This window comes from Petromyzon marinus, chromosome 53, assembly GCF_048934315.1.
Source record: "Petromyzon marinus isolate PM22_M1 ecotype Great Lakes invasive population chromosome 53, UKy_Petmar_22M1.pri1.0, whole genome shotgun sequence".
Classification (NCBI taxonomy): domain Eukaryota; kingdom Metazoa; phylum Chordata; class Hyperoartia; order Petromyzontiformes; family Petromyzontidae; genus Petromyzon; species Petromyzon marinus.
In genome coordinates this window covers 4,967,853-4,990,036 of record NC_133719.1, presented here as the reverse complement: position 1 = coordinate 4,990,036, position 22,184 = coordinate 4,967,853, and the positions used below count along the sequence as shown (strand labels likewise).

The 22,184-nt window shown below is 43.6% G+C and overlaps 2 protein-coding genes across 2 annotated transcripts; one reads left to right on the top strand and one right to left on the bottom strand.

Annotated features, from left to right (window-relative positions):
* Positions 1 to 822: 822 nt before the first annotated feature.
* On the bottom strand, positions 823 to 13,847 carry STYX (serine/threonine/tyrosine interacting protein). Its single transcript, XM_032974312.2, has 12 exons — positions 13,592 to 13,847; positions 12,344 to 12,376; positions 10,820 to 10,873; positions 10,628 to 10,725; positions 9,937 to 9,997; positions 8,644 to 8,680; positions 8,321 to 8,360; positions 7,556 to 7,606; positions 6,379 to 6,451; positions 6,049 to 6,127; positions 4,857 to 4,917; positions 823 to 1,445 (listed from the first exon to the last, which is right to left on the bottom strand). The coding sequence occupies exons 1-12, from the start codon at positions 13,649 to 13,651 to the stop codon at positions 1,421 to 1,423; spliced, it is 672 nt and encodes a 223-aa protein (XP_032830203.1). The 5' UTR covers positions 13,652 to 13,847; the 3' UTR covers positions 823 to 1,420.
* A 563-nt stretch (positions 13,848 to 14,410) lies between these two features.
* Positions 14,411 to 21,928, top strand: NDUFAF1 (NADH:ubiquinone oxidoreductase complex assembly factor 1). Its single transcript, XM_032974210.2, has 5 exons — positions 14,411 to 15,305; positions 17,381 to 17,551; positions 18,978 to 19,163; positions 19,839 to 19,913; positions 20,935 to 21,928. The coding sequence occupies exons 1-5, from the start codon at positions 14,961 to 14,963 to the stop codon at positions 21,079 to 21,081; spliced, it is 924 nt and encodes a 307-aa protein (XP_032830101.2). The 5' UTR covers positions 14,411 to 14,960; the 3' UTR covers positions 21,082 to 21,928.
* The last annotated feature ends 256 nt before the right edge of the window (positions 21,929 to 22,184 follow it).

Genomic DNA, 22,184 nt, shown 5'->3' with positions numbered 1-22,184 from the left:
ATTGTGGACACGCTACATGTTGAAATCTGTGGTGGACACAGCCAGGCGGTGGTGGTTCTGGCTGAGCACATGGCCTGCAATCCAGCTCTCAAAGCGACGAGGGTTGGTGCATCACCGCACAGATGTGAAACTTCCTTTCCGTGAGCATCTAGGTGCCGTACCCTGGCTCACCAGCAGGCGGTACGGAAAGTGGACGAATCGGCATCCGTTTCCATCTGTACGGGGATAGGGTGTTGCCCCCTCACTCAACGCGCGAGTTTTCTCCGGGTGCTCCAGTTTCTTCCCACTCATCAGTATTTGGCCGAAAACATCTTACAAGTATAAATCCAGTGCAACATAAACATTCAATGTGGCAGGACCCTTCTGAAAAAAGTCCTACAACTCAATGCGGATTTCCTGGATAAGCAAATTATAATCATTCCACCGAGAGAAAGAATCGACCTGTGTTCATTCAAACATTTGACAATTCTGCTGCGTTGGCAGTGGTGGACAATAAAAACTGACATTCGTCAATAACACTACCTTGTGCACCGAAGGGCCATTGCCCAAAGATCCATTTCTTTCCAACTGCTTTTTGCGCTTTAGTTTGTCCTTCCCCCGCACCTCAGATTATCGTGGTTGTTCAACATACATACAAAACGTCACCTATTACATACTTTCTTTTTAAGGCATGTAAGCACCGTATGTGCTGTGTTCATTCACGCAACTTTTGTACTGACGGTGCTGGATTCAACTTCCGAGAAACACTGAACGAGTCCCGGAGATGCAAATGCTTTAAAGCGAGCACTCAAAAAGACAATCAATAGCAGGAAACAATTGGAATTTCATTTGCTTTGTTTTACCATTTTATTTTATATTTTTTACAACATAAACACAAAACAATTGACACGCATCAATGCTATAGGCAGTTATTCTGGCTCATTTGCATAACAGCACAAATTAAATGCCACACTACAGTAAACGCCACTACAGTAACACCAATGTCTAACTCCTGACATCTATGCAATGCAAAATCCTAAGAAATGTGTTTTTGTTGTTTTTATCCTTTTTTTTAGGTTTAGTTTTTTTAAAAACGCAAATATTAAAATAAATATTTTAAACTTCAAAACAGCATATTTTTTCTCTCTTAAATTTGTTTCTTTTTTGCATCTCAAGTTAATCCTTTTCCTCTTTAAAATCAAATTTCATTTGAAGGACATGTAGCATGACTGGTGGTAACTGTGTCGACAACGAAAACTATATTACAATACCAATGTTTTATGTTGTTCAAACTATACAGAGCCATGTCACATTAGTACGAGGATACGTTACTGGATATTCGATCTGCCGAGGCTCCAGATAATGTTGGTGGCCTGTATAATTAAAAGTGATGTGCTGCTGCCGGGTTTGACCCGACTTAGAATTATCAGATGGAGATATTTCATTTTGAAACAGTTCCACAGATTCTACACACATACAATACACGCACGCACGAAAGTGGTGATCAAATAGAATTTAGACATTACATTTTAGAAGTGTACACAGACTTAACGGATTACTGTAAATGTTACAATGATTAGTGTATTTCGTAAAATGAGGTTAATTATATATTTCATGTTTGTTAGCTCACATTTTTAATGCCCTGTGGGTGCGGACGTAATGCATGCATGTCCGCTGACATTTGTATTTTTGATCATAGGTTAATAATTGTGTTTCCACACATGAAAAATAAACCAGGTATAACACAGTTTGCAAAACGATTATTTAAAATGGACAATTATACGGAAATTATTTGTTTAACAGAGGGTTGACATTACGTTCTTGGTATTGCCAACACATTTAGTCCAAGTCATGCCACATGCCTTTTAACATCCATTCAATTCAAAAATTAAGTCATTGATATATATAATTTAAAAATTGTAAACAAAGGTAGCAGTTTAAAAAAAGTGTTCCGTTTTTAGATTAATCAAAAAATATTGCGTGTCATAAGAGTTGTTGGGAAATATTTTCTCAAAAAAATATAAAACAGTCAAATTATATTTGTAAGCGTCTCCCTTGCAATGAGTAAATTTTTCCTTTCGTCTCGTATGACATTCCTCACATGGGGGTTAAATAACCTCATTATTTTGCCCCGTGGAAATTTATATAATCGTCGCTCGTCAAACATAGCAGCAGTGAGCCAATTCAAAATCTATGTAGGTAATGTGTAATTTTAGTTTCGAATGGAAATGCGCTCATTGACTGTCACATTCCAGGTTAAATGCAGCATTCACAACATTTCAACTCGACCAAATGTGTTTTTTACAAACCACTTGGGCATGTTGTGCTCATTTCTTTCAGTCTCGACTAAATGGGCTTGACAGTTAATTTTCCCTACATTTGTTTTTAGTTACATAACACAACGTGGCATCTTATACTGAATCTTTAGCACCAGTTGAACACTTGGGACAGGGGGAAATATAGAATTGAGCGGGTCAAAACTAATTAGGAATCAGATTATCGAAACGTGCTGGCAAACTTAATGCAAGTTACGTATCACCACGTTGCCACCATGTAGCCCGATTGCACTTTAAAGGAATGGCCCAAACAATTTGAAATACTGCATGGAAATCGAAGCTGCATTTGGCTTAGTTTTTTTTTTAATGCGTTAACAGAATTTGAAAGAAACCTAAATGACAATGGTCATAGTACTCTTATGACCAATTCTTCCCAGTGTTTCTGCTGTACGCATCACTCGTGCAGATTTAAACGAGACGGAACGTAGCCACGTCAACGGCAGCTCACAAAAAGTGGTTAGAAACAAAACTCTTTACGCAACTGCAGCCCCACACCTTGTATTAGGTTTAAAAAAAAAAAGGAAATGATACGTTCGGGAGAAACAACAACTTCCTTTAACAAAATTTCATATATTTTTTGGGAGAAAGACATAGCACCTTTATTTAAATTCAGGCAAACATGTGCATTCATCGTTATTGTTACTTTGCAAGTCTCCGCAACCCTCTCCCTCCCCCCACCCCCCCGACTTTTTTTCTTACAGTACTAGAAAACGGAAATAAATTTTGTTAAAGGCACAGTCCACATCACATGAGAGAAAAAATGTTTCTGTACCGAGAGACTGCTTGGCCGAGTTGAATTTCTGAACAAATGACGGGGCACCGTAACAAAAAGTCGAACGTGGTGTGTAACGTATTCTCCAGAATACAAGATGCACTTGTTCCTTGTGTCCTTAAAATCCCGGGATAATTTGTGGGTGGAGGTGCCCCAGTATGTACCGTTTTCTTAACAAATTCCGAAAATTTCAAAGGATTACCACATTTTACCCATTAACAGCTTTAAATGTCACTTTGTATTGCTTTTTATATTAAAAATCTAAAAAGCAAAGCAAAGCAACAAAAAAAACAGCACCGAAACTGGGACAGCACTGCACTGGCATTTCTGTGCCGCATCGAGACACAGCAAGAGGATCTCTACATAAATCTGGCTGTCGCCTGACGAAGCTAGTTGTAATTACTGGCAGAACATCGTACTCAGATTGTAAATGTTTTGCTCTCCAACACAACGGTGTGCTGTACTAGTAACGAATTGGCATGTTCTGTTTATGTGACAAACCTTACTTAATTGGCTGTTTCGGGTGGTGGCGGATTAAACGACAATTATATATTTATGAGACCTAACCCCAAAAAAATACCTGTATTATGGATATTGGTCACGAAAGCCTACGTGTCAAACCAGATAACGAGTCAGTATAACTCTGCATGCCATTTAGTTTTGGAGCTTTGGGGGTGCCGATTTTTACTTTTTCCCCAATGTTTTGCAATTCTGAGGGGTTAAACGACAATTATATATTTATGAGACCTAACCCCAAAAAAATACCTGTATTATGGATATTGGTCACGAAAGCCTACGTGTCAAACCAGATAACGAGTCAGTATAACTCTGCATGCCATTTAGTTTTGGAGCTTTGGGGGTGCCGATTTTTACTTTTTCCCCAATGTTTTGCAATTCTGAGGGGTTAAACGACAATTATATATTTATGAGACCTAACCCCAAAAAAATACCTGTATTATGGATATTGGTCACGAAAGCCTACGTGTCAAACCAGATAACGAGTCAGTATAACTCTGCATGCCATTTAGTTTTGGAGCTTTGGGGGTGCCGATTTTTACTTTTTCCCCAATGTTTTGCAATTCTGAGGGGTACCCAAAAGCCAACTGCCCACATCATTCGAGGACCCTCCGTGTGCGTTTTTATTGCAGTGTGCCAGGTTGATTTGGAGGCCTCGTGTTGTGCAGCTATCCCACTCCCTTTGTTTTTTGGCTGCAGATTTACACTAAACTGTAATATCTTAAATTTCGATTTAAAGCTTTCGTGGCTGCAGGGATTCATCTTCTTGGTTCTTTCGGTAAAGTCACGTAGCAGGGAAATAATAAAGTAATAAAAATAAAACATAATTATTTTATTATGGTTCATTATTTTATTATTTCCCCTTCTACGTGACTTTACCGAAAGAACCAAGAAGATGTCACATCTTAGGCGAGCCGAGACTACAATTGGGAACAACTTCCTGCCAATTTTGTAAACTCTACAGCTATGGCGCGACCTCAACCCACAAAACCGTCACCTCCCCCCCCCCAGCCAAGATAATTTCGGCAACCATTTTCAAAATTCGATTCTAGCAACAACTGCAGGGTCCCTCTGGCGATCCGTGGAGTCCAATGGTGTTGTGAAAAAAAAAAGTAAATAAACCCACCACCCCCGAACGAAAGACACGGAAGCCCATGGTGGAGAACCGCACGACAGATCCCCCTCCACCCCCCCCCCCCCAACGAGCACCCCCGCCCTGTATTGCTTGGCCCATGCAGGCATGCGGGGGTCACCTGTTGTGCAACGAGGGGGCATCGGTCTCTTCATCCTCCTCCAGCATCCTCTTGCCGGACCCTGTGCTCACAGACAAAGACCGCCCCCCACCCCCATATAGCCTTAACGGACCGTTGGGGCAAGCACTGCTAGCGAGTACCTATGAAGGCCGACCAGCACGGCACATGAAGGGGTGGGTAGCCAGCACCATGCCTAGTCACCTTTGTCTCCCTAGTGGCGATGTTTACACACCGCATCAGGTACTCATTTGAGGCTTGAGTTGACTTCAGGGAGGCCCAGGACTGGTTCCAATAATCGTCACTGGTGATGGCCGTGAGCGGAAATCGAACCCAGGTTGCCGGGTTCATAGCAGTGCGCTAACCACTGCACCACCGCTCACACACAGTGTGGTACCCTGAGCAATACAATATGTATCCTGCACCTTGAGCCCATAACCCATGGGCTCACCATGAGCGACGATGGCAGCTTGGCTGGGCAATGGAATGCAGTGACAGTTTTCTCTAGACAATTAAGCCTTGATAAAAAGTGTGTATGTTAAACAATGATTAATCTAAGGTCTGTGAATGAACCAGTTGATTAGAGATGGGGTAGACCTAGGTACTATCCTCTAGTTAGGTGACAGTCATTCCTTTATGCAGCCAACTGTTGACAGTTAAGCCAGTCACTCACTCAATACAATATTTTATAAGAAAAAAAATCCTATCAAAAGGCGTTCTGCTCCATCAGTCGAGATCACACTCACGCTGTAATTGGAAGCTGCCATTTTTTTCACACGTGATGTCTGGATGTTGAACTTTTTGCACCGTACGTAGCCAAACGCGCTAATCGGAGGCGATGTCTGGCAGTCGCGTGTGCGCCATCTACAATCCGATTGTAAATTTACATACCGTTGTTCAGTAGGGGGCAGCTCGAGCAAGAATTGTTCAAATTTGGGGCAGAGATTATCTGACAATAGGACACACTTTGGCAAAGATATTGCTCTGGGGCAACGACAGTGGATCATGTCCTTAAATCTCACAGCACGGCAGGGAAACAGACGAGAAGTCACTGAACTGTCAGTAATTCATAACAGGCATCAGCCTTGGTCAATCCACTGCTGAATGAAGGACTCCGCCAAATCGCCACCACCTCTCATGGCCGTGCGATGCAACAATTCACCTGACTATCTGAACAAGCAGAGGTGCGTCTCACCATGTGCGTGCGCAGGTTTAATGTCGTAAGGAGAGAGCTTCTTTATGGTAAGACGCGCCAGGTAAATCGCTTCATACTCCTGTTGCCGACCATACACACACAGAATGCATTTTTAAAAGGCGCTTTAATTTTTTATCTGGAGAATAAGCGTTTCCAACGTTTACCTACCATAAAAAGACTTAGGTCAATCAGAAACTCCGCTTTAATCATGAATAATGGCAGCAATACCGAATCCTGGATAGTGATTTGATTGATCCTGGGATCAGTACCCTAGGAATGCCTAAAAATATTTACCACTTAATAGAGAGATGTTACTCATGGACAACGTACCTGTAGCTGGTTCACAAATCCAACGTTTGGATTAATACAGAATCTTCTTTGCTGCAAGTAAACAAACGCATCCCTAGCAAGGAAACACGAGGCGAGAAATTAAAACTCACGACCGGAGGAAAGTTGTGCCAGGTTATAATGTGGGAGTCACGTATACAAGATGAGATTAATTGAGCCCGATTACAAAACTGCTTTCCCACTTTTAAGCCTAAAAGACTATCACGATTTCGATGTTGGGCAATTTGTGATTGACATGCAAAGTGCCACTTCGTAAAGCGATGACAATGCACTTGCTGATGGCTTTTAGTTTATAGAGAATTTGGTAGAAACTATAATGAAATATGCTTATTCGTAGTAATAAAGGATTTAGCACTCGATGTCAATCCACTGCTGGATGAAAGATTTCCCAAGTCATGTATGCTCTTTAACAATACCTTCAGTACATTGATTAGTGGGGGTTGGGGAATGGAGGAGCCCAGGACTGGTTCAGATATCACGCGCCACTGATGTTAGCCGTGGACAACAATCAAACAAAATTTTTTCCAAGTATATAGTGTAGTGGGCTAACCAATGTGCACACCATTGCACCAATTGAAAGTAACAGTCCTAAAATTGATTACACCAATCCCTATATACTCAATGTTTTCAATTGATCATACCATGAAGCTAGAAAAAAAACATTAAAGGTAACAATAAAAATCTAGTTCTTGTTAAAACTGTATAAAAGCATAAAACAGATTATGCAGATGAGATATGAAACAGGATGAAAAATGGCAAAACATGGAATGCACAAGAATATAAAAAGTGAGAAAAATTAATCAGAATAAAAATAAAAAAGCATACCATGAAGATGCCATAAGCAGGAGAACCATACAAACAGTAAATATGGAAGATAACGATATGTAGTTCACAAACGATAGTCGTTATATACAACCATAATGCACAATAGACGAGAGATAAACTTAGTTGAGACATTTGAAGGAATGGTAACCACACGAGGGAACGCATTAGAGGCCATCCATTGCGAAGATGGAGCCGAGATCGGGTAGCGTGCAGGAGCAAGGTGGATTGTGGCATGTCGGGGACAATGAGTAGTTGTAGGAGGCGTCAACGCAGCAGTGGATAGCTCATGACTCATGCTGATTATGACGAAAGTGACAACTGAATTCGAACCAACCTGTATTTGAGTCCAAATGTTTCCATAATATAAGCGATCACAAGGGCAGCACTGCAAAAACAATAAACAGAAATGAATGAAAAACACATCTAAATATAAATCTGGCATCTATTTTTAAAAGAGCAACTCAAAGACATAAGCTTTAGAGGACATCACACCACAGTACGCGCTTTCAGATGCGCTTCTGCAGCAGTCTGGAATGCTCTTCCTTCCGATGTTAGGAAGCAGCTGGATCTATGCAATTAAAAAATCTCGATTGAAAACTCATTTCTTAGAACTCCATTTTTTGTTCAGTTTGTTGCCTTCCGCCGTACCTCCGATTCGTACGGTTGGCTATGTACTGTGCGAAACAGGTGTACATATACGAGGAACTGGGAGGGTGTGTTGTCACTGGGAAATTATCCTGCATTTGGGAGAATATCCTACATTATTGTAACTTAAACTATCCGGCCAGGTGGCTTGATGGCAGAGCGAGCCGCTCGCAATCGGAAGGTTGCGAGTTCCAAACCTGGTCGGGGTGGGGTGGACACTCATCACGCCTTCCAGGGGGGAATAAAATAAGTACCACTTTGTAGGGGCAAGTCAACAGTAATTGTCATATAGGAATGTATAACCGCCATTACCGGCTCAGGGCTGTAAAGAGGTAATAAACATTTGAGCAAGAAATTACTGACTTTTTTTTACTTAAATCTGAAGTCGTGACTATTTTACTAGGGTGTCCCACATTCATTGTTTTTCAATTACTGCAACAAAATGCTTAAATACCTTCTTGAGATGCCAGCATTTCCATGCACAAGAACTTTCCCTGATCCCACAAAAGAGACAGACAAGAGTTAAACCGCACTGTCAACAGTGGCTATAAAGAAAACTCATCGGAGAGTAAAAACAAGAAAGTGACTCCTATTTGAGTTGTGGCAAAGGTTAACAACTCCTCAAAAGGAACACAGCCTTATGAGCCACTTGCCACCTTAGAATCGAACACTTATCCAAGTGTACAACGTAAAACAAAGCAATTGCAAGCAAAAAATAAGTCAATGTGCAGATTGTGTTTGATTGGTGCTTAAGGGTTTGGCGGCTGGCTGCCTTACCTCCACTTTGCAAACATCCGTCAATAAAATCTTTTGTCTGAAACGCAATCATCATGGGCACACAAACACGAAGAAAAATAAGCATTATGGAACATATTTTCAAGAATGAAATAGAATACACAATTTTTCAAAGTTTTTTTGTTTTATAAACGCGAAATATTAACACACAAAAACCATCCACAACAAAGACCCCCCCCCTAAATCCTTAAGAGACTATTGGGGCAAGTACTGTTAGCGAGCCCTAAGGCGGTTAAGCACGTACTTATGTTTAACTATTTTTACACCGTACGTGTGGATGGAGGCTGCCAACATGCCCTGCCACCTTTGTCTGCCCAGTGCTGATGTTCACACACCGCACCAGGTACTCATTAAAGGCTGAGTTGACATGGGGGAGTGTCAGGGACCAGTTAAAATATTCACCCCTGTTATTGGTCGTGAGCAGGAATTGAACTCAGGTTGCAGGATTCTTAACACTGTGGGTCAACCAATGAGCCACTGCTCCCCAACACGCATCTTATTCCACATAGCAATGGTGCCCAAAACATTTTAACTAAACAAATTCAACTGCACCTAGCTACTTACCGATTCACCACTCCGCCTCATAGCTACGTATAAAAATGCACGTATAACATTTTAAAAGTTGCAATGTTGACATAATGTAGTCAATCCACGATTGCTTTTGACAGCAACTTGTACATAGATGCATACATGTAACATTATCAACGGTTGGAAGAGGGACATCCCTTTGCCGTTCAAGTCGTGGGGTTTATTTGACCATACTTCACCACACTGGTCAGTGCAGGCTGGTAAAGGGTGGGCAGCAGACTTGAGAGCAAAGAAATACAAGACAATGGATTTTTCTGCTGCCCATAATGTAACTTTGCAAGATACAACAACCTGCCTTATAATTTTCTACATAAAGGCCCAGTAGCTAGTTACGTAAAATACCTTCAGTAAAAAAAAGTCCCATTTTGACATTGCAAACCAAGGAGAAAATATAACTTAACATTTCATGCAATTGGCGACAGAATAATGCATTGCTGAAACTGAAATACTTCACCCATGGCAACATGCCATATTGTTAATGAAAACAAAGTTATAGTTTTACCAAAAAATCATGTGACAATGAACATTCGCCAAGAGATTATTCAGTCCCATGGAGATTAAAGTTGTATCACTAAAAAATAATTTTTATAAAGACTTTCCAGAACAAAAATTTAAACGATCAAGCCCAAAAGGGGTTAAGCACCCAAGTATAAAATTCAAGTCCAAAGCTATTGTCAAAGTACTCACCATTGGGAAGTATCGGATGATGTTATCCACAGGACTGTCAGCTATGTTCAGAACCAAGTAACTGCACACAAACCAAATGCGTTGTAATATTTTGTAAGCTGGGAAAATCAACGACAACTTTTTTCACGTAACCAAACACTGCCATTTAAAAGCTTTTGCAAGCCAAACAAGAGTATATCTGCACACAACTTAAGACCAATGACAAATACTGTATGCAGGAAAATAAATAAAGGTTACCAAGCAAAGATGGGAATGTTTATTGCAGCTGTATAACAGTGGTCAATAATTTACTGTACTTACACTGTATTAATGTTGTTCAAAAATAATTTAGATTTTAAGTATGTGACATTCAATAAACGCTGAGTCATAGTAAAATGTGGATAGTCCTGCAAATTAAGATGTAAATTTAAGACACTTTTATAGACAAATTACTTTTTTCAACCACGCTTGGATTGGCAATTGTAATTTGAGTTTCGTTTACAGGTCCAATCATTGACCTACTGCATAAGCCATATTTTCCAAAGCTAAACAACGTGACCTTCAAAATGACAGCTGATATGCATTATAGGATGATTGACACTTTCACTCAGAGAGTGCCCAACTTGTGTAATTGCCTATGAACAAATAATGCATCGTGAAGATAACACCAGCATACATTAGCATTATTATGAAACGAAAAAAATCGACTTACCGTACACAATCAGGGAAGTTTGGCTTGATAAAGTTGGCTTCTATGTCTTGCCGGACACACACGATGTGCGTTATTCCTCGGCTTTCCAAGATTGGCCACTAGGAAATGCAAGAAAGACGCATATTGCGCGTAAGAACAGCCACATCTATGAAAATCAATATTCAAGACATGATCAACATTTCCACGAGTCACCTTGCTTCTCATGGCAGCAGAGAAGGGTCCCAGATACAAGCCCGGTAAGATCTCCTGAAAGACAGAACAAAATTATGAATTGTAAATTATCATTGCAGCGAACACGTTTCCCTGGCATGATTCTTTGATTGTACACCGTGAAAATTAATGCTTAGAAAACTGAGAGTATTTCCTGCTCATAACTTTGTATGAACAGAGCTGTCTCATCTTGGTTCTTACTAACCAACATGTTATTTTATTATTAGTATGTATCCTTTATCAACCATAACTGGTAAAATTACAATGCAGTAATGTATTGACTTGAATTTGTGGCTCACATAACACTACCTTATTCACCTTATGCATACTGCCAGGAATTTTACATTTGCAGGGTTAAAAATCTACACCATCCCTGAAGTGTTAATGTAGCCACGACTACCTAACATGAACAATAACCCAAACCACCTGTAGCGTGTTGGATAGTTGGCTCAATATACTTATCCATAGTCAAGTAATGCAAACATTAAAAACACACAACCAGAAAGTGATCCTATCACTAGCCACTTAAGTTGTATGTAAAGTACACACAAATGTCAGCAGTAGGTCGGTCGATCTTTACAAACCTGCTGAATTCAAAGCCTAAAGCTTTGCTCACAACACCAAAGCATGCCCAATCAAGCACTGTTTTTTTTGTATATGCGACAACTCTGTTGGGTTGCAGACAGCTTATTGACGAAAACCATGCCCCGGATCCCATCCTCCAGTGGGGGAATCTGGACACCGAGAATAAACTTTCTTGGCCACGAGACGGATGCGTGATGCCTCTATTCTTGGCAGGAGTGCCGCGTGTCAATATCAAACATGGGCGACCATTAAAAATGTCTCGAACAGTGATTTCATGTGCTGACAAACCTTGGCTTGAGAAGCGAGGATGCTAATAACCACGAGGAACACATATGGAGCATGACCAACCTTCCTCTCAAGTTATAACGTCTAAGAAAATTGACAAATAATTTAGGTTTCGATTTAAAGCTATCGTGACTGCAGGGATTCATCTTCTTGGTTCTAAGTGACTTTACCGAAAGAACCAAGAAGATAAATAATTTAAGCTCATGGGCCCACAATCTGCTATTATATCCAAGTTTCCAGGTGGGCTACAGTGGCCCCAGAGGCCTCCTTTGACACGCCGGGGGAGCTGCAGGAGCCCCAGAAGCCTTCGGCAGCCCTCCAGGGGGGCTGAGGGGGCTCTAGAGGCATTATAAGGCCCTAATTCGTACAAATAAAAAATGCACATGCTAATTGTATCACAATTGTAGCATTGACATGATCCTATCAGACAAAATACACCTATTGCACCCATTGTTAAAGCAGATAACTTTGGTGGAAATGGTGGCCAATATCCAAAGGTGCTTTAATTATTCAGTTAAACTGGAAATGGTCAATGTGTATAAATATACTGGGATGGGCCCACTATGATAGATGCTCGCCAATTTAGTTGGGTCTGGACACGAAGACAAAATTGGCAGACAAGTCGAAGACACGAACCTGCATTTCTCTTCTCATGGTGTAAGTCCAGTCCTGAAAATATATAAACACAGCAGTGTTGTTAACGTCCAACAAGTCCACAGTTACTTTTATCGCAACATTTACAATTTGTCCTCATGCATTTGATTATTTTGCGTTTTGTTTAAAAGACCCAAATCAAAAGGTACGAGCGCTCATCTCCACAGAGAAAGAGATTATCACCAGCCAGTGTTATTCACAGATTAATACAAACACCTTACAGTATCCGTAACAGGTATTTGTTTGGTTTAGATCGCGTAAATATATAAAAGTGTCGTGAAACCCGCCACCACCCGACAGAGCCAATTAGTAAGATTTGTCACGTAAACAGAACATGCCAATTCGTTACTAGTACAGTACACCGGTGCGTTGGAGAGAAAATCCACAACATTTACAATCCGAGTACGACGTTTCGCCAGTAATACCTTACAGTATTTAGGATCAAGTGAAGCAGCTCGCCTTATGGGGGGGGGGGGCTGATGATGGTGGTCATGACAATATGGTTAGTGGCAATGGCAGTGATTTTGTTGATCATGTTGGTTATGACGGTGAATATGGTTATGATGGTAGTGAATAGTGATGGACAGCTATCATACTAATTCAAATTTATAATGCGCATTCCATCCTAGGATCTCAATGCTATGGCAGTAATATTAAAGATTGTTGTCATGGTGGTGGTAATAATAATTATTACGATGGTGGTAGTGATGGTTATAAGGGTGATGGTTATAACAGTTGGTTAGTGGTGAGTATTTGATGTGATGTGGACGGTGCGGATAACAATGACGGGGCTTAACGGACCTGAAAAGATCATTTAACTTGTATTCAGACAGAGCTTGCTCGGTCTTAGTCTGAACTCAACATCACAACAGTCATCGTGTCTCTGCTGAAGGAAATTGGGCCAGTGGCGTCAAACCCACATTCCTATGGTGTTGGTCGGCATGACCATTGCATTAATCCCGTTCCAATGACAAAGGATATACTAATTTTACCCACCTTGAACAAAAAACGGGCTTGTTCTCCCCCAGTGATTAGTTAAACATCGCGCTCTTTAACTGGCGCCGACTTCTAAGGAAAACTGGGGTTTTTTAAAAAGTAAATAAAGTATTAACTAAACGAAAGACTAATACAATACGCGCGGGCCCAAACATTCGACACCATCCCCGACCTGGCCTAGAGTCCCCTACCGCTCGCGACGCGCCTCCCTCGGTAGGGGAAAACCGTACGCACCCCGGTCTCCTCGGCCTTTGCGGCGGGCAACGCCGGGAAGTCGAGGCGAACGGTGTCCATCCCTTAACTGAGGGAGATGTTTGTCCGTTGATGTTGTTAATGATGTTACTGATGTTGCTGTTGCTCGGGACACGTTCACGCGGCGAGCATCGCGGGAGCGGCGGCTGTTCACGGTCCGCGGAGGAGAAGGAAGGAGCGCCGGCCCGGGGCGGCTGCCATGTCGGACATGCCGACTCGCTCTCTCGATTCTCGACTCCGACTATTTATAATCCTACGGAATCGATTTTAACCAAACGTTCAACCCGTTTACGATTTGAAAAAATCGATTGCAGCTGCTTGTAATTGAAGGCAAACTCTTCGATTCCTGTTGTGAAACCGACAGTAAAACAAATCGATTTCTGGCAGGTGCAAAGGGGCGTGTGCGCTGTAAGCATTTGTGGTTGGAGGTCTCTGTCGCCATCTTAGGTAGGGGTGGTGGTGGTTGGGGGCACGGCCAAGCCCCACCAACGCAACATCACACCTGATGACTGCTTGTTTTGCAGTCGAAACGTCGTGAGAATTTTTTATTGTTTCATATATATTATTATTTTATTGTTTCCCTTCAACGTTACTTTACCGAAAGAACCAAGAATATATACCTGCAGGTTTATTGCCAGAAAAAAAGGGAAAAAACCCCTATTATTATTAGTTAGAGGTCTCTACTGCCATCTTAGGTAGGGGTATCGGGCAGGATGGGGAGAGGGGACAGTCAGGCCCCACAACGAAACTGGTTGCAAGGCCTACGTGGCCATCTTAGGTAGGGGTGGTGGGGGAGGCACGGCAAGACCCCGCAACGCAACTGACGGCGGCACGTTTGTGGGCGACTCCATCGCAAACGTTCCACTTCACCCCCCCCTACCCCCACCTAAGATGGCGTACGCGGCGTCGGCGATGTTATAGGAAAAAAAAAACCCCAGCCCCATCCATGTCGAGTCGGCTGGCTCCATTGGTCGAGAGGATCGGCCCCCAGAGGTCGACGTTCACGTGCGGATGAGACCCCGCAAGACCTCACCCACCCACACAGCAGGGAGGACGCCCCGGTTGTTTAGTGTGAGGATACGCGGACGTGTTCGTTCTTTGAATTGCGCGTGTAACTTATTTCCTTCCCGTCGTACGTAGCCAAACTCGTGTTCATCGGAGGTGCGCGATGAGGAGGGGTGGATGGGTGGGTAAAGCACAACAAACTAAACGCAGCAAAAAGCCAGCTCAAAATAAATTAAGTTTCCCATCTCGAGCTAGTAGCTCCAGCGCCTGGCCCCGATATCGGAGGAGCGTTCCAGACGGACGCAGAAGCGCATCTGAAAGCGCGCCGTATTTGTCATCTTAAGACATGTTGTTTGGTTCGTGTCCGTCAAAAGTCGTGCCGAGAAGCGCGTGGCTTCGGCCTCTCCGTTACGCGAGCTTCATCGCTCGAAGCATCGCAACGTCAACAGCCTCATCATCATCATCCTCATCATCGTCGTCTTCGTCTTCTGGAGCTGGCAATGTCGGCTTCCCTCTTTCTCCTCCGCGCTCCACCTGGGAGAGAGGGATGTGCGGCGTGAGGCAGCAGCTGGGCGCCCTGAAGGAGCACCTGCGGGGCAAGGTGTTGGGGCCGGACGGAGTGCCGCTGGGCACCTACATGTGCCAGCAGAGCCACGTGCCCTGGGCCTGCAGAGGCCCCGAATGCCTCGAGGTACACGCCAATTCACACTTGCTACACCCTCCGCCTCCCTCCTCCCACCCCGCCGCCTCCCACCCCGCGCGTTGTGGTGGCCTCATCCACGGCTGGTCCCACGTACGGTGCGAAAGAAGTTCCAACGTGCACGCATAACGTGCAAAACACGTGGGTTTTCGTGGCCAACACAATGGTGAATTCTAGAGTTGAAGCTTTCCGTGACTGCAAGGATCCATGCTGTTTGGTTCTATTCGGTAAAGTCACGTAGTAGGTTAAAAAAATAAAACAACAATGGTGAATGTTTTTTTTTGGGGGGGGGTTAGGGGGGGTTAGGGACCGTCCATAAATGACGTCACGCACCTGGGGGGAGGGGGGGGTCAGACATTTGTGACGATGTGTGACGAGGGGGGGGGGTGTTCAGAAATGTGACGTCACATCAAAATGAGCAACTTTAAATAAATATAGACAACACGTTCTGCTTAATTAAATATACTTTTTAATAAATGTTTTCTACCTACAACATCAGAGTGCAGCGCCACATTAAATACGCACGACAATGACAATACTTTAAAGCGATTTCAAGCATGTTTTATATATTCTTTTGGGGGGGGGGGCAGAGCTTTGTGACGTCACATTTGAGGGGGGGGGGTGTCTGACTTTTTGTGACGCCGTGTGACTAGGGGGGGGGGTCAAAAATCGCGTGACGTCATTTATGGACAGCCCCTTAGGACACGTACTACTAGACCAGGGGTCGTCACACTACCGACAAAAGCCATTTGTTTTTCGAATTCGATTAAAAAAAATTTAAACGCTTCAAGAGCGGCAATGCAATGCGAATAACAACAACAACAACAGATGTGAGTTGTTGTTGAGTTAAATGAAAGCGTGTAAATAATTTATCATTAACCCCACCACCGCCACGATCGGGCATGAGTAACACGCTTACAAAGATATAATTCTACGTGCACAGTCGATGCTTAGTGCTTGACGACATTGTCAAGTGGTGGGAAGGTTAATGACAAACACGTTGGCATAAACCAGGTGGCCTAAGCAACAACAACAACAAAACACACGGATAACCGTGGTTTACGTTTGGTTTGTAATAGTTAAGTGACAACCGGTAAACCTTTTTTTTATTTAAAGCTTTCGTGACTGCAGGGATTCATATTCTTGGTTCTTTTGTTTCCCTTCTAAATAAAATAATATATATTTTTTATTTTATTGTTTCCCTTCTACGTGACTTTACCGAAAGAACCAAGAATATGAACCGGTAAACCGGTAACCGTTTTCAGAATTGGTTACCGCTTCCAGTGGAAGTTGATGTGAATGCACTCATCAAAGAAAATTGCCAACCGTTTCAATAATTCGCCTTTTGGCGTTCTCTGATCTCACACCGGTGGTGAGACTAGGCCCTAAAGAAAGCTGTCTCTGGTGTGGACCAATCAGTTTCAAAGACAAATGCCGTCTATCACCAGAGCGTGTTTTTGTTTGTATGTTCACCACAAGTTCTGTGTGTGGTTAATGCAGACATGGTTCCTTGCAAAAGGTTTATGTTTGGTGTTTGAACCGCTTAATACCTCCTGTTTCATTTACCATACTTTGATACTGGCAAAAAAGGTCCGGTGTTATTGTTGTTAAGTTGCCGCGCAGGGACTTGGGGTCGAACCTGCGAAACGCTGGCTTGCTCGTTTTGGCATCTCGCTTGACAGCTTTGATGGACTTGCAGTGAAAATGTATGTTTTATTAAAACTTACGATACGTGTACCGTGGATTTGATAGGGTACAACATATGCATCGTAGTATTTCCTACCAGCAGAACCTGTACCCATTTCTAACAGGACCCTCGACTTAAACTTGTACAGTTCACCCGCAGTGGTTTAAGCCAGCTTGACCCCCGCTGATGAGACACCGAATGTTGAAAAATGTACAGAGTTTGCGCGCATTGGAGCCAAAACTGCTCCAAATACACACTTCCCAAGTGTCGTGTGGCCTATGGGTCGTATTAAAAACACTTTATATTTTTTTAATGCCGAAAAACAAATGCGGGAAAGTGGTGGGGGGCATTGTGTCTTCAACTGTTTTGTCACCTGCAGGATTGGCTCGTCTCGTCAGATGCTGAGATGGGCGGACGCAGCCGATCGTTTTTATCGCTGAGCAAGAACAACAAGACCCTGCTATTTCATGGCGAACTCGATAACTACATCCCTCGAGATGGCAAAACCAAGTACAGCGGGTACTGCACACTGAGGTCCAAGCCCCGGAAGGTGAGGGTCGAGAGATGGTTGTGAGAGGGTCATGGAGGGGTTTGTCGTGCAGGCAAAGGTTAATACGTGGAGCCGCACGATCGGCATTGTCAGCCGCGGTCTGTCCAAAAGGCTCGAAGGCGAGGGTGACGTGAGAATGGTTTCGTCTGTGTCGTGTGTACGTGTGTTTGTTGAACTTCTTTCACACCGTACGTAGCCAACCGCGCTAATCAGAGGTGCGAGACGGGAAGGACCGTGATGACCTTTTTGAAAAATATTTCGGTGCGTGATAATTGCCAGCCATTATTATTTTTGTTCAAATTACAAATGCCCGTTGCGGCCATCGACATGCAACACCGTTGAAGAGGCAAGACCTAGGAGCTGATGGTGGGATCCTGTCAGGCCGGATTTTGGAGGCTGCTTGTCTACTGTGCAGCAGCTGCGGGAACTGGCGGAGGGTTGGAAAGCTTTGGCGAGGTCTGGGGGCGTTGACAACTTTGGTCATATAATAGGGTTTTCCCCTTTTTTCTGGCAACAAAACTGAAACCTTTTTACAAGGATTCATGTCTGCATCAACCACAATACCTGCAGTCAAAATGCAATGCAGACGCCAAAAGGCCTTTTGGCGTCATCTGGTCGAGCACCAATTGGGTCGAGGCTCAAAAGAAAGCCGTCCCTTGATGTGGACCAATCAGTTTCAAGGACAATGCATATATTATCATAGTATGTTTTTTTGTTTGCATTTTGACTGCAGGTATTGTGGTTAATGCAGACATGAATCCTTGTAAAAAGGGTTCAATTTTGTTGCCAAAAAAAAGGGGAAAACCCCTATTACTACTTTTTGGTACTGGCAAAGGAGGTCTAATGATGTAAACTTTGGTCACGATGACATCTTGATCAGAGTTAATACGTTTCTCGAATAGAGTAAGGTTATAAGAGCGTTGAGAAAAGAGAGGCGGTGGAAATTATTTCCAAAGGCGAGCAATACGAGGGAAGAAGAAGCAAGAGAAGTGTTTTTTTTAGTGTGGTGTTATACGGTTGACTCTAAAGCAGGGGTAAGTAAACTGCGGCTCCCAAGCTGCATGCGTCTCTTTAAGGACTGCTTTGTGACGTTATTTATTAAGGACCACCGTCTCGATTTAAAGCTTTCGTGACTGCAAGGATTCATCTTTCTTATTCTCATTCTACGTGACTTTACCGAAAGAACCAAAGAAGAAGACCACCGTCTCGTATAAATATTGCGGTTTTTTATGGAATTCGAAAAAAAGGCTCTATTTTGGTTGCCAACCCTTGTTCCAGGGCATGGGATTGTGGAAATTATGCTGCTGGATAATTTACAGCCAGCAGTGTAAACAGGTTCCCCGCGGTCGATGGGCAGGTCGTGTGCATTGGGGCAAAGTCTGGGCGCTAACAACCTCTCACAAGTGCACACCTCCCTCGCCATCAGGGTTTCATGAACAAGAAGAAGGCCTTCGACTGGGGAGACATGAACGTGCTGTTCCTGCGAGTGAGAGGAGACGGGAGACCCTACATGATCAACATCAGCGTCGACAACTACTACACCCACATGCAGAACGACCTCTACCACTACTTCCTCTTCACCCGCGGAGGCCCTACCTGGCAGGACGTCAAGGTGAAATCCCGTCTTCTGCCTCTTGTGATATATACAGTATGTTAATAAATACTCATTTCTTTAGAACTGCTTTTTGTGCTTAGTTTGTTGGCCTTCCCCACACGAACCTCCAATTAGCACGGTTGGCTACGTATGGTGCGAAAGAAGTTCAACATACATACATTTAAGAATTGGGGTGGGGGAGGGGTTGCGAGTGGAGGTACTTGGGTATTCTCACGTGCAAAGGAGGATGCTGGTTGTGGTGAATGTAACTTTCAGTTGAAGATTGGTCCATTCACGAGTCGTGAGAATGTAAAGCTTTCAAACTGTAACACGCCGGACGGTATTCTCTCGATTCACTCGCTCGTGGGCACGTGAAACCGCAGACGAGAGGGAAGGCAGCCAGGCGATGAGTCGGCGCCAACAATTTATCTGCAGTCCTCTATAGATGAAGGTATTATCAGTCAATTAATGAGTGTTTCAGTGTGGGAGACAATTGAAGCACCTAGAGATAACCCATACATGCAAGTTGGCAACACTATCTTGAATAGATAGAATCCACTTTTTGCTGTACCTCCTCCCTGGCAACACATGCTATGGCTCCTCATCATGAACATCAGATGGAGAAATTCCCAAGGCACCGCCATGTCTCCGCGGTCTTGCGATGGCAACAACTTTTGAATATTTTTTTTTCAGATTCCATTTTCCAAGTTTTTCTTGGCATCTCGTGGCAGGATTAATGATGTACAGCATCCGATTTGGACAGACCGGGTAAGGCTGCACTTTCCATCGTCTGTGTGCACCACTTAATGCTCCAACTGATCTTGCTTCAGTTACCATGTTTGCCTAGACCACTTGTTTTTGTCCACAATGATGTGTAATAATAACAATAATTATGATAACATCTAAACATTCACCTGGGATTTAATAGATGTAATTTCCCTACTCAAACAAGTAGTCATGGTGTTCAGCAAAGGGCTGCCAACAGCTCTCTGTAGGTGGCCCTGGGCATGTGCTCCAAATTCCACATTCTCATGGCAGGGGGCCAGTTTTGTCTATAGAGCTACTCTTGAAACTTGATGTACGTAAATGTTACACCTTTGGTCATTCACCTCCTTATCGCTCTTCTATCGCTACTACCATGGTCACTGTTCCCATGAGCTTCACTCCTTCACCTGGACTCGGGTCTACCAGACTCACTGTTTCATCTCATCAACACTGTTCAGCCACCACAGTGTAGGGGTCACAACAACTCACTCAAGTACTCACTCACCAGCTTGCAGGTCACGACACTTTTCTCCGCTTCCCTTGCACTGCTCCACTCATCATCATCATCTCTCTCTCCCCACGCTCAAACTAAAATATCAAAAACAGTTAAACTAACACTATCACAGAAATTACCCCCCCTCTCTGGTTTTCACACCTGATAGGCTCACAGTGATGACATCACCTTTACTTAAGACTGAAACAGGAAGACTTATTCACAATTCTGGCTAATATACTGATGAAATCGGTTGCATTTACCAGCGAAATGTCGTACGCCAGTTGTCAATGTTGTGGGTTTACACAATTCCAACACACCGGGTGTGCTGAAGTAGTAACTAATCGGCACGTTTTGTTCACGTGACAAACCTTACTCATTGGCTTTGTCGGGTGGTGGCGGGTTTAACGAAGCATTCATATTTACGTGATCGAACCCAACAAAAACCTTTTATCATGGGCAAGAAGCCCGTTAACTCTCATCAGTTGCAACTCCGACCCGTGCCGTTTGTTGTTTGGCTGCACGCCGTAGGTGGGGACGCTGGGCTTCACTTTGGGCGAGCAGGCGGATGGGCCTTTCCAGCTCGAAATCGACTTCATCGGCGTCTACAAAGACCCCGCGCACAGCGAGGAGTTTGCGTACGAGACGTACAAGCGGAACCCCAACGCCAAGCGGTGACACAGTTGTCGCGAGCGGCACCGCCAGGGGCGGACGGGAGATGCGGCCTGTGCAGAGGCTGCACTGCACAGCTGCACTGCTGCACGAGCGTGCGTGAGAGCACGTGAATGAGTTATTTAAAGAACTAATTGTTATATATTATAGTTATATAGTTGAGCAGGAAGCTGCCGTAAGTGTAACGGTTCAGCACAATTAGACTCGCGGGCCAAAGATCGCCGGTTGCAACCCATCTCTCGGCATGGCAGTCAAACCTATGGGGCAAGTTTATTGAAATCCCTCTGTCCACTGAGCAGTCGAAATGGGTTTACCACAGTTGATGGGCAGACCGAGTGTGGTGGGATAAAGTGTGGCCACTCCCTCTGTTTCCAACACATGTGGTTAGAGTATGAGACTAGCGGATGCCCTTCTGGCAGTAGTGGCATGACAAAGCAATTTCAGAGACCCGTGTGTTGAACTTCTTTCGCACCATACGTAGCCAATTGTGCTAATCGGAACCTATGTTCAGGTTTCCCTCGCTTCGTGCGGGTTCGGTTTGTGCAGTTTTGAGTATACGCGGTTAATCTATTTGTAACCAAAAATTCGCTATGTGGTTTGAATTCACTCCACATGTGGTCTGGACATGGGACAACATTACACTATGTACTGTATGCGCTATTCAGCAGGTAGCTGTCTCTTACGGTTTTTCTTTGTACACATCTATCACATAAAGCGAGGGAAGCATGTATACTAAATTAATAGTTATGCAAAACGTGTAAAAACAAAGTGAGCAAAGATGTATTGTTATTAACAATAACAAAAAGCCACGTTTGAGATCCGAGTGTTAATAAATTACTTTTATTGCAAAACAGCCACCCGTTTGATAAGAGGTTGCATGAAAGAATTTCATGGGGAACATTCACCTCGAGCGCCCCGTGGAGTTGTGTTTAAGGAGAGGGCTTCACCAGCTCCACAGCTCTCCCCCCACAGTCCAAAAAGAGCAAAATCACCACTGGCCTATTTTTTGCTCAATGCTGTATTGTTACAATGACGTAACTCTTAAATTCACAAATGCACGGCTCTAAAGCAGCTTGCTCACAACACGCTTCCACGCAGCCCACCGCTGG